We start from the raw sequence: 12500 nt of genomic DNA, 5'->3' as shown, positions 1-12500 counted from the left end.
GCATAGTATGTATACCTATTGTTAGTATGCATACATATGCACATATAGTATGTATACAGACTATATATATAGAGAGAGGTATATCTGTTCATTATATACTTGCACCAAAGGTATATGGGGCCCATTATACACCTGGTTATATTTAGCTTGGTATGCGCGCTAAGCGCTCCAGGATTGGCACTTGGCCAAGAGTGGGTAGAGAGCCTACAGGACTGGCTGGGCTCAACACGCCCCCCCCCCCCTCCAACACCTCTCCTCCAACACGCCCCCCCCCTCCAACACCTCTCCTCCAACACGCCCCCCCCCCTCCAACACCTCTCCTCCAACACGCCCCCCCCCCCTCCAACACCTCTCCTCCAACACCTCTCCTCCAACACGCCCCCCCCCTCCAACACGCCCCCCCCCTCCAACACCTCTCCTCCAACACGCCCCCCCCCTCCAACACCTCTCCTCCAACACCTCTAAACCAACACGGCGCTACACATCAAGTTTCGTAATTCTCACACTTTCCACAACATCAACTCTACGCATATTTCTGATTAATGACAAATGTATAAAAAAGAAAAAAAAGGTTGTTTTATAATATTCACCATAACAAAACACCCCATCATAATAAGTTACAAATTTACGGAGGCTCTCAAACGTTCATTAGAACAGATGCTACTGAGTACTGCGAGCTCAAGGGTCATGTTTATGTGCTCTCTGAATTCCTTTCTATGTTGTAGTCTTTATTATTAGTACTTTTATTCCTGTTTCTATTATTATTATTATTATTATTATTATTATTATTATTATTATTATTATTATTTTCTTACTTTTTGGCGTATATACTAAATCCAGAGCGGAACACTGCCGCCTGGTTAATAAGTAACATCTCTTGCAGCCGAAGTTAACATCTTCATTACTCGCCTCATTTGTCATCCTCCTTGGCCTTATTTCCCCTTCCTTTTCGCTATGATTATTTTAATCTTGTTCTTGTGTTGTTATTTGTGCTGCTCCACGACTTTTAACTCCTCTCTTCTGTTCCTTTTCTTCTAGGAAGGTCTGCTTCCTCCTTTATTGTCTCTCCCGTTTTCTCTTGTTTCAGTTCTCCTTTCTGCTCAACTTTCACCTCACTTCTTTCTCCTCTTTTTAAGCACTTGCTTATTTTATCCCTTAATCCTCCCTATCATCTTCCACTGTCCCTGCCATCCATCCTTCCCCTTCCTTTCTTTCCGTTCCTCACCCCACCCCCCTTCCTTCTACTGTTCACCCGCCCCCTTTTCCCTTCCATCATGTTCCTCTCTCTCTATCACCTCTGCCCTTCCCTATCACGTCATGGGTCATATATCACGCCGTGTGTCCTCCCCTGTGCTCCGTCTAACGTGAGGTCTCCTCCCTCCCCCTTGCGTGCGCCACCTAGGTTCCTTTATGATGCTCACAGCCGACGAGGTGCCGTCGCCCAAGGAAGGCGTGCGGCCCACCTTCACCGAGAGACCCTCCATCAAGCAGAGTGAGGACGGCACGAGCGTCATCTTCAGCTGCCGGTGTGTCGCTAACCCTCAGCCTACGATCGTGTGGTGAGTTCTTCCTTTCCATGTACTGGCCACGTTCTTCAAGCGTTGTCGCATCCACTGACACGAGCCTCGGTACATCTTTCAACAATCATGGTGGATTTGTTTACGTTTGTTTTGCAAGATGGATAGGTTTCATAGCGGCTTTGTTAATATTTGTTTTGAAAGATGTATGGGTTTCATGGCGGCTTTGTTTACATTTGTTTTGCAAGATGTATAGGTTTCGTAAATAGATGCGGAAATGCTTGAGGAAACCTAGCCGAGCTGGCATTTAAATATTGTTATTCCCAAGGTAGACCTAAGATTCACAAAGTATAGATTTCATATATATATCTTAATATTCGTCCAGTTATATTAAGTTAACTCTCCAAGACTAAAGGTCAAATTATATATAACATAACACCCATGTTTTCTTAAATATGACTCAGGGGACCTGAAGTAGCTTTGCTTGACCTTTCTTACCCTTGGAACCCTTGCAATAATGTTCATGTCTCAAGGAACCCCTGCATAAATTTTTTTTATATAATATATACATTTTTATTTATCTCAAAATATATATTTATTAATAAAAAATCAAACATATTTTTGGTTTTAGTTAAAAAAACAAATATGTCTATTTTATGTGAAACTAACCACAAAAAGTAAACATTGGCAGTGTTGAAAAAGTACAAGATAAATCAAGGCAATATGGTGGCGTCACCGTGAGCTCCAGCCGACGGGCCTGAGGCATAACTTAGTGTGAACGCGAGTCTGTTGCCCCGAGCAAATATCACTTAATATTTTACAAACTTAGATTAATTAGAAATTTCCTAAGCATATAGACTACGAAAACCTTGCTACAACAAGTTTTTCGTAGTCTATCACAGTTCTATCGTAGTTTTTCATGACACTATCTCACTTTTACGATGCCTGCTGATGTTTAATTGCCTTGAAAACAATCCATCAGGACTGAAGTTTGAGGCTGTATACAATAGATTATATTATTACGGTTACACTGACCTTATCTAACAACTACATTTACTTAATAGTTTTATGACCTTACTCGGTAACCATCCTTACGTCTCACTCAACAGTTGTAAGGGGAGGAAACTCGTAGTTTCGGTGGGTTGCAGGGGGGGGGGACTTGTAATTTACCTTTGGCAGGACGGAAAACATAATTTTTTATCCTTGGTATGCAGGGAATTCAAGGGGAAGAAGTTGCGCGAGGGGGCGCGACACAGGATGAAGCTGGAGCCAGACGGGAAGCTGTACTACATGGTCATCCTCGAGGTCAACAAGGTGACCAATGCCGACGAGGGCGAGTATAGGGCCGTGGCCAGCAACAAGCTCGGGGAGGGCGTCGCTACCATCAACCTGCACTTCGAAGGCAAAACAGCTTCAGACAAGCCGAAGTAAGTTGAAGAAAGTAGCAAGTATCTGCTTTAGAAAATCGATAGTTACTGTTCTACACGAGTTTATTTATTTTGTATTATTATAAGAGTAATGAGTTATATTCAATATTTATTTTTGTAACAATACACTAATATTAAAGTTTTTAAAAAGTTTTAGGAAAAGCTTTGCCCAACCACTTGGGCTGAACGGTAGAGCGACGGTCTGGCCTGATGCAGGTCTGCGTTCAATCCCCGACCGTCCAAGTAGTTGGGCACCATTCCCTCCCCCCTCTCCCCAACCGCCCCATCCCAATACCTTACCCTGACCTCTTCCCAGTGCTATATTTTCGTAATGGCTTGGTGCTTCTCCTGATAACTCTTTTCCCTCCCCTTCCTTTCCCTCTACACAAACTTTTGCTATGTTTATATCAAGATAATAATTTTGAAACTATTCTTTGACTACCCATGTTTAAATATATTTTGTTAGGTAGTTTTTCTCCTATTTCACGTGAAACTAAACCTTTGCTGCTGTAGGATCCCTGACGGTAAGGCCCCAAGATTCCCGAAGAAGCCAGAAATTCGCCAGGAAGGTGACAAACTGGTGATGGAGTGTATCCTGGAGGCTAATCCTGAACCTGAGGTCACCTGGTTCAAGGGTACTGAGGTAAGCGTTCTCTGCTTGCTTCTTCCTCATGATTTGTGGATACTGAGATAAGGATTCTCTTCTTAGTTCTTGCTCATGGTTCATGGGTACTGAGGTGAGGGTTCTCTACTTGGTTCCTCATGTCAGTGATGAAACCAACATGACAGTCTCACTTCTTATGTGATCAGGGTCATGCCACATCGTTGTTAGAATTCATTGGTGTTTACACCCTTGGCCTGTATACATTTTTCTCCTTAATGTTATTTGAATACTAGATACATTTAGCTATATAGCTTTAGCTATATATATATATTTAAACTATTGCAGTTGCTTAACACTCATAGGGGTTTGTGATGTTTACAGATCATACAAGAGCAGGGTCGCATTTCTATGTACAAGAAGATCTGCGGGAAGGACCAGTTCATCGTGTCGGTGACCATCATGAAACCCGAGGCGTCGGACGGGGGACAGTGGCGGTGTAATGCCTTCAATCCCTTTGGCGACTCCAACGCCAACATCGCCCTTAACTTTGAGAGTATGTGTTTGTTGTGGTGTCTATGTCAGAGCCCTTAACTTTGAGAGTATGTGTTTGTTGTGGTGTCTATGTCAGAGCCCTTAACTTTGAGAGTATGTGTTTGTTGTGGTGTCTATGTCAGAGCCCTTAACTTTGAGAGTATGTGTTTGTTGTGGTGTCTATGGCAGAGCCCTTAACTTTGAGAGTATGTGTTTGTTGTGGTCTCCATGGCAGAGTCTTTATCCTTGAGAATATATTGTGATATGCATATCAGTGCCATTAGCTTTTCAGAGCACTTAAATTAACTTTGGCAACACTGAGTAATGTGAAAAACTTGGATTTATAAAAATTTGTGCCAAAAAAACACAAATTATAAGATAATAATCAATAGATATATTATTACAAGTCTTTTGCTAATTAATTGCTGAGCTGATATGGGCTGAGGTTATATGCAAGTCTTCACAGCGGAATAGTTAATCAGTAATAAATAGTAATCAGCTTTATTTGTAAACAATATTCAGTGGATGTGCTACATTTGAAGTATTATTTGTACAGTATTTTTGTTTATAAGTTCAATAAGTACACATAACTTACATATGGCCAATAAAATATCATAATTATATCGGAACTTAGAAAGGAATATATATACACCGAGAGGTATACCCTATTTCTCGGTGAATATACGCGAAGTTGACTTCACTCCTGATTTAGGTTCTGGTCCAAAGTATACTTGTAGATTGGTCAGTAAACTGGGGTCACGACCTTAATCACCTTCCAGAGGCTGACAGGCCTTTAGCTTCAAAACACCAAATCCTGGAAACTAGACTTTCAAATTGGTTTGTTTTATTTCAGAGGGCAAAGCCATTCCAGAGGGCTTCGCTCCCACGTTCCTCGACAAACCCTCGATCATCCCCAACGAGTCTGGCACTATGATTACCATGAAGGTGAGTGGCAGCATGCTTGTCATAAGATGGCACCATGCTTGCTATAAGGCTAGATGACATCATGTTTGTCTAAAGAATAGATAGCATCATGCTTGCCAAAATGATAGATATGGCACCATGCATGCCATTAGGATAGATAGCACCATGCTTGCCCAAAGGATAGATATGGCACCATGCTTGCCCTAATTCAAATAAAGAATAAAAGCTATTATCTTGCGTTGGCATCAACAAATCTGGATATATTACAGATATATTTCAACAACAATATACTTACATGAGACGGGAGATACAATATTTATATATTCTAGACTCTTACGATGCCCTTTGCTCGTTGCTTATCGCAACACATATGCTTCAACTGGTATTAGGTGTAACTTGTATTCACGATAACTTGTGGTACCTGTAGGTTCGGTGCAAGGCCAAGCCACAACCAACGGTGGAGTGGTTCAAGGATGGCAAGAAGCTGGAAGCAGCCAAGCGTCTCGTTATCAAGGAACATAAAGTCACCGCTGAGATGTTTGAGTATTCGTGCATCGTTAAGGTAAGTTGGCGCAGAGCCGTTCTTCGTTGTTATACCCAAGTCTCTCCCGCGCCGTTAGTGAGTTGCTCACCCAATGGCAGTGACTGATTGTAGTTGACCGGATCCGGTTGAGTGAGTTGACCCCTTGAGTGGCGAGTCTAAGTGTTACCCCGGGGCCGCCAAGCTTAGTTCTCAGCGATGTCTAACTGCCCCCCCAGAGTCTAGGCTTAATTTTCGGTGGGTGAGATTATTTGTGTTCGAACGAACCCAGGCTGGATGACCGTGAGTGGATAGATTGTTTGGATTTGGAGATTTGCACTCTCATGAGCTTGAAGGTCCGGATGTGTGTGTGTGTGTGTGTGTGTGCCATAATGTATATATACATTATATATATATATATATATTATATATATATATAATATATATATATAATATGTCTTCCATTACTGTAGAAGACATTCATTGTTATTATATGGTGTTACAATTACTATTTGACAAGCATTTCATAATATAAATATATAGAATCTCTTCACATAAACATGTACACTATGAAGTATTTATTCATAAGATTTAATTCATATTGGTCATACCTAGTATTCCCCCCCCCACCCCACTAGTTTCCGTATGATATTGTAGTCTCTATATTTGCCTAAATGCTCGCTAGTTCTTGAGTGCACTTTACGTGACATGAGGATTATTAAGCACCAAATAGAAAGATCTACTTACAGCGACGTACTGACTCTCAGTATTGTTAAAGTGAGAGACAAGTAACATGGACTCCTATTGTCAGCCTGAGAGGATATAGCTACGACAATATATCGATATATCGATTTATATATTTGGTCAACATATATGGACTGGCGCCGCGCTGCCCAGCGCCACATGACTGGTACAACTTTGTGATTGACACCATTAGTATACAAGTTACTACATGTACTTCCCTTCTGTTGCTGACACATCCATGCTGTGTCATAAAAATCCATGCAGTAGCCAGGATTCTTCAAGTATTTACATATCGACTTGCAAAGTCTGTCCATCCTCAATCATGGCGTCCTAGTTTGTAACAGTATAAGAATTCCAAAGCGGCACAAGGTTGTCTGTAATAAGAACAACAATTGGACAAATCCACAAGGGCCGTGATGAGGGTTCGAACCTACGTCCGGGATTATCCCAGTCGCGCCGTAGTCGACTGCGCCACCACATGGTTCAAAAATGCAATGAGGGTTTGAACCCTCATCACGACCCTTGTGGATTAGTTCATTTGATGTATCACGCTATTGTGATTTCTGTGTGTAAAGAACGACAATTGATTGCGAATTGTCTAAACTGGCAAACGTTGTAATAAATACAGACTTAGCCGCCGTGATCAAGGAGAGATGTACAGGCTTCGTAAGTGGGTAGATAAATGACTTGATAAATCCAGGGCCAGAGTAGTATCGTAGTCCTAGTATACTAGAGTATGAGGCTAGCACTTACTGCCCTTCTGCCTCAGGAGTAATTACGAGTCTAGTATTCCGGTTAGGCTGCCTGACAACACGTAAACCTCTCTCCCTGTCTGACTGTTCTACGGTGTAGTGTTGGCTATTGAAGGATCATAAAGAACAAGATGTGGTACTCGGAAGACATGGCCAGTCGCGTATCCAGCAACTGTGAAATAAATCGTCGCTGCCGTAAACTGTTTCAACATCTTGAGGCTAATTTGGTTAAAAACATGATTTATCTGTCAGTATTTTGTATGTACATCAACCTGAACTTGAGGGACAACGAGCTGGGCAACAGTGTTGAGTCTTCCTAAGTGTATCCTAATATAATGCCTGACACTACTGGTGGAGGTGACACCGTTGGTCCTGACACTACTGGTGGAGGTGACACCGTTGGTCCTGACACTACTGGTGGAGGTGACACCGTTGGTCCTGACACTACTGGTGAGGGTGATGACGCTGGTGCTCCACATCACTAATAGGGACACAGAAAAGCTGGGTTAAATATCTTTTACTTGATGATCCTTCTCCGCAACCTCGTGTTAGGACCGGTCTTCACCCGAGCTTCTCCCCCTCTACAGCACTCGGTGCCCTGCTGTACAGACCCACTGTAGTGGTGTGTGTGTGTGTGTGTGTGTGTGTGTGGTGTGTGTGTGTGTGTGTGTGTGTGAGGGGACTCCCACTCTCAGTCTGTAGTGTCTTCATGCGCTTATCTCCATCCATATTTCTGTGTATGATACGGTGTACGAGCAACCTATTACCTTATTTAATCTCAAGATCGGACTGACTGCTTTCCGAGTAAGATCCTTAATTTGTAATGAATATGTATTAAAAATAATGATTTTTAAGTTCTAAGTTGTGTAGCTGTGTTGTGTTAGTCCGATCCTGTTATAGCCCTGATACCAACCTTGTACCCTCCCTTGCTCTGTTACTGTTGCCTGCTGGCTCCTCCTGGCTGACGGTGTTGCTGACTCAGGATCCGTGTGGTGCTGACGCTGGCAAGTACAAGTGCGTGGCAATGAACCAATTTGGCGAGGCCACAGCCAACGTAAACCTAAACATCGAGTCTGACCCGGAACCGACGGGCCAGGCTCCCGTCTTCGTGGAAAAGCCTACCATCAAGTTCGAAGAGAAGGCTGGACGGGTGCTGATGGAGGCTCTGGTGCGCGCAGATCCCAAACCTACCTCCCGATGGACGAAAGACGGCAAGGAGCTCGATGTGGCAAGAGTAACAGCAACCGTCACCAAGGAAAAGGATGATTTGTACCGCATTCGCATGGAACTGCGGGTAATGGAGCGGGTCTTCCCGTCATGCACTGCTGCAGCCACTACTGCCCTCCCCCCGTTTGCTTGGGCATTGACAAGGGTGGCGCGCTCTGCCTACTCTCACCTGCTTGTCTAGATCTGCTTCCTTTTATATTACCTAACTTATGATTTCATCATTCTTTCCTCTTTTTGTTTCAGCAACAGCATACTCACTCAACACTAATACTACAACACAAGGTGAAATCGGAAAAAAAGAAATTCTTGAGTAGTTGGACATTAAATACGGCTTTGTTGACAGCTCTGAGGTTTCTTCCAACGACGCCTAGCAAGACATTTCTATTTTCCGAGTAGAACCAGACTGACTCAGTCGACGACTGATCTAGCCTAGCTAACTAAAACACTGTACCACTAAGACACTTAGTCCTACAGCCGTGCCATATTGTCTTCTAGTTACCTATACTATAGTCTAGAACTATAGTTTCTAACCAACATTAACACTTAATATATAAACAACTCATATACTCTATTTCCAGAAAATACTTGAATATATATACCTACAGAACTAGTCAAAATATATATTATATACGAGATATATTTTCTCAGTATATCAGTACTCTAAAGTCATGAACTATACAGCTCCATTCACTATATTCAATATATAAAATCTTCATACCAGCAACTTACCACAACAGAGGTGACAGAAAACATTAAGGATCCATCTTCTCTTTCCTGAAGATCTAAATTATTCTCCTGATCTTGACCTTGACCCCCTGAACCCTGCACTAAAGCGCTGGAGATGACCTTTTGTTATCACTTGACCTTACTGATGAAAGTGTTTGGTTACAGAAACCTCAGCCTACTGACGGCGGCGTCTACAAGTGCAACATCAAGAACGAATTTGGGGAGCTGAACGCTAATCTCAATCTCAACATCGAAGGTAAACTGCGATAGCGAGTTTGTCCTCTGTGGTTGCCCGTCTGTTTTCTGAGATAACACCTTTGTCTTCTGTGATAACACGTCTGTCTTCTGTGGTAACACGGATAACACGTCTGTCATCTGTGATAACACGTCTGTCATCTGCGGTAGTATATCTGTCCACTGTTATCTGTGATAACACATGTGTTCTCTGTGCACTATACGGATCAGTCTACTTAACTCCTTGACTCTCCGATAAATTTTTATATAATAATTGTTTGGTTCCCGAATGGTAATTTGTCTTAAATTATATATGTACCATTCATTTACATATTACGTTGAGTGTCATTACCAATAATAAGTGATAAAAGCTACAACCATCATATTAATATCAAGTCAGTGCTTCATGTTAGTCACCCCCTAACCTTGAATCTTGATAAAGAAAATGAGATTTCTTCATTTCTGTACTGCTATTATTATTTATTTATTTATTTATTTATTTATTTATTTATTTATTTATTTATTTATTTATTTATTTGTTTATTAATATAATTATTATTATTATTATTTCGAGTTGACAGTAACGTCATAATTCATACAGCGACACCTGTGTCCTGCCCGTAGTATAATCTTAAGCCACATATTCCAATGCCGCGATCCGGTCCGATATAAATCCTGTTTTTCTGCCTATTTACGCCGGTGTTAATCTTGGTTTATCAATGTCCAGTGGCGCCGACGATCAAGAGGCCGCCCAGGATTGTGTCGGTGTTCAACAGGAAGGTGGTGATCGAGTGCGTGGTCATCTCCACCTCCAAGCCCGCCTGCAGCTGGTTCAAGGACTCGTCCAAGGTCCGCCTCGACACTCGTCACTGCGTCAACATCAATGAGGTGAGACTTGGTCACATTCGGAAAGTGTTCGTTCGAGAGAGTAGGCGAGTCACCCCTGAAATTATTACTGATTAGAGAACTGGCGAGTGTTAGGATAGGAAGGAAAGCCTGAAACAAGTGTTGAGTTGGGAAGTGGCGGATGTTAGCACACAATTGGACCTCGTGAAGCAAGCAGTGAGTAAGGAAGTAGCGAGTGTTAAAACACATTAGGACAAACACTGTTGGTGGGTAAAAGAAACGCCGAAGCCAGAGCCAGGGATAGAGTTTAAAATGACTATAAATAAATATGAAACGTATGTCTTCAACGTCAGACCCATCAACCATAAGAGCAGATAGGAAGACTGAGGAAGTCTGAGAAGTTCGTAAGATAGACAGCTTTAAGAACGAAGAAAAAAAACTTCTAAAAACTCAACTGAGTGTTTAGGCTATTTTATATCACAAAGAATTAATATTATTCCAAAAGGTGTATAGGGTATATATTATATTCCTACCGGGTTCTGTAGCGCAGTAGTCTGAGTCGACGGTTCACAGATGATGGGGTCCCGGGTTGAATTCTTCTGATAGGACAGGAACGTTGGGGCACGTTTCCTGTAACCTGATGCATCTTTTCACCTAGCAGTAAGTTGATACCAGAAGGTTAGGCAACTGTTGTGTATTAATCGTGAGGAAGGTCAGTCGTTGGCTTGGTGGGGAACCTTGTTAACACCAGCAGGCTTCATCTTCCCCAAAATGGGGAACCAAATGGCATTGTTTAAATTACTTGGACTTTTCGGTCCCTTATTCCGCTTCTCAGAAAGATGTACTTTCCTCAGTGTAAAATTATGGTATGCAAATTAAGCCTGATAGTGTTTACCAACAGGATCCATACAGTGAGAGGCGTTAGTTTACATGCGCGAGAAGCGCAGTGCGCTTGTTGGTGTACATACACTGAGAGTTTACTTTAGATGTAAACTATGATCAGGACTTAGGTATACTCGCTGGTTGGTCCAGCAAGTTACGGCATCGTGACCGTCCTAAGAACTCTGCAGAGGTTGAGCAGCCTTATGCCCAACAACAGCGTCTGACACAGATGTTGCCTTCTGCAGGAGGGAGAGGGCAAGTACGTGGTGCAGATGGAGATGCTGAAGGCTGAGAAGATGGACTGTGGGTCGTACAAGGTGGTGGCCAAGAACGAGAAGGGGGAGACCACCTCGCAGGCCGTGGAGCTCACCATGGACATGCTGGAGGAGGTCAGTATAGGCACCACTGCCACGCCCTATATCATACATTACGGGGTGAGAATAGCTTGAGCTACCTCATCCCTTTGTGTGTATTTTACCTCAATAAACTTATTTCATATCATATAAGAATTTTAACTTACAATTTCAGTATTTGTGTTCATTACATATACGGTAAAATAGATAAAATAGAGAATAAGAAATACTGATCATCGTTTATTTGTTTTATGCATAAGCACAATATGCGGTGATGTTGTGCGGATGTCATATTTAGGAATATGTGAACGAGCTTCAATATTTGTGTTAAATATATGAAATCATCTCATTACTGTGTTATTATTTTTTTAGTTTTCTCAGAATGTAAATTATGACTTGTTCAAGTACAGGAAAGATAGTTAAATATATAGAGGAGAATTTTATTTAATATACAACTAATTGTGAATTGTTTTCCTTGTCCTTCCCTTCTCGACGACCCAACAGAAGGAGGAGAAAAAGGTGAGCATCACAGAGCGGATATTTTGATATCTCTTCATGTTAGAGCTCTTAAGTTAGCTTTCAATCCCCCTTTGGATAACTTATGTTCTTATTTCAACCAACAAATTCCTAGAGTTTAATGATTGGCTCTTACAATCCAAACCTTTTGTGCTTAGATTTAGGTCAGCAGTGTTGTGATTCAATCCCTGACTTGCAAACGATAATTAGAAGGACATGTGGTCTGTAACAACCCCCCCCCCCTCCTCCCCATCGTCCCCACCTTAGGAAAGACACAACATGGCTACAACTATATTTTGCATTTAATGTTTCCGTGTTACAACTGTGTAACCGGGAATTAACGTTCAGAGACGTGGTTATGTTGTGTGTCGCCATCCTCGTCAAATAAGAAACAAGTACTGTAACTTGTAAAACATCCCGTTTGCATGATAATAAAAAAATATAAAAAATCTATCTCCTCACCCAAAACTTGAGAGAGCAAACCCGGAATGCCTCTAAATGCCTTGACTTGCCCTGTCGTAGGAGGCTGGGATATGGGAGACGTGTCTGTGGGGAAAACCAGTTTCATTCCATCAGAGACTTAAATCAATTTAACGTAGTGTCTGTGTCTGCACTGTTGAAGTAAATACTCGTAGCAACTACGAGTTTACCTGTGTTTTGACGATGGTAAAAGTGAAGCTGAAGGTCCCCACCCCCC

At 42.1% G+C, this 12500-nt stretch overlaps 1 protein-coding gene across 21 annotated transcripts in view; it reads left to right on the top strand.

Annotated features, from left to right (window-relative positions):
* Window positions 1-1395: 1395 nt before the first annotated feature.
* bt (projectin protein bent) overlaps window positions 1396-12500 on the top strand; it is a 157986-nt gene continuing 146881 nt past the window's right edge. For 20 of the 21 annotated variants that reach the window (XM_069334530.1, XM_069334529.1, XM_045743342.2 and 17 more), the window contains exons 1-11: window positions 1396-1559; window positions 2732-2944; window positions 3458-3587; window positions 3930-4101; window positions 4933-5024; window positions 5431-5565; window positions 8002-8313; window positions 9138-9228; window positions 9934-10094; window positions 11180-11323; window positions 11792-11806. In XM_069334530.1, the coding sequence (XP_069190631.1) occupies window positions 1411-1559; window positions 2732-2944; window positions 3458-3587; window positions 3930-4101; window positions 4933-5024; window positions 5431-5565; window positions 8002-8313; window positions 9138-9228; window positions 9934-10094; window positions 11180-11323; window positions 11792-11806 (1614 nt within the window). In that variant the 5' untranslated portion in view covers window positions 1396-1410. The remainder of the gene's footprint in view (window positions 1560-2731; window positions 2945-3457; window positions 3588-3929; window positions 4102-4932; window positions 5025-5430; window positions 5566-8001; window positions 8314-9137; window positions 9229-9933; window positions 10095-11179; window positions 11324-11791; window positions 11807-12500) is intronic. The other variant, XM_069334528.1, reaches the window with a different exon arrangement.

Source organism: Procambarus clarkii, chromosome 31, assembly GCF_040958095.1.
Source record: "Procambarus clarkii isolate CNS0578487 chromosome 31, FALCON_Pclarkii_2.0, whole genome shotgun sequence".
Classification (NCBI taxonomy): domain Eukaryota; kingdom Metazoa; phylum Arthropoda; class Malacostraca; order Decapoda; family Cambaridae; genus Procambarus; species Procambarus clarkii.
Note: the sequence above shows the minus strand (reverse complement) of the source record. Positions and strands in the feature narration are given on the sequence as shown.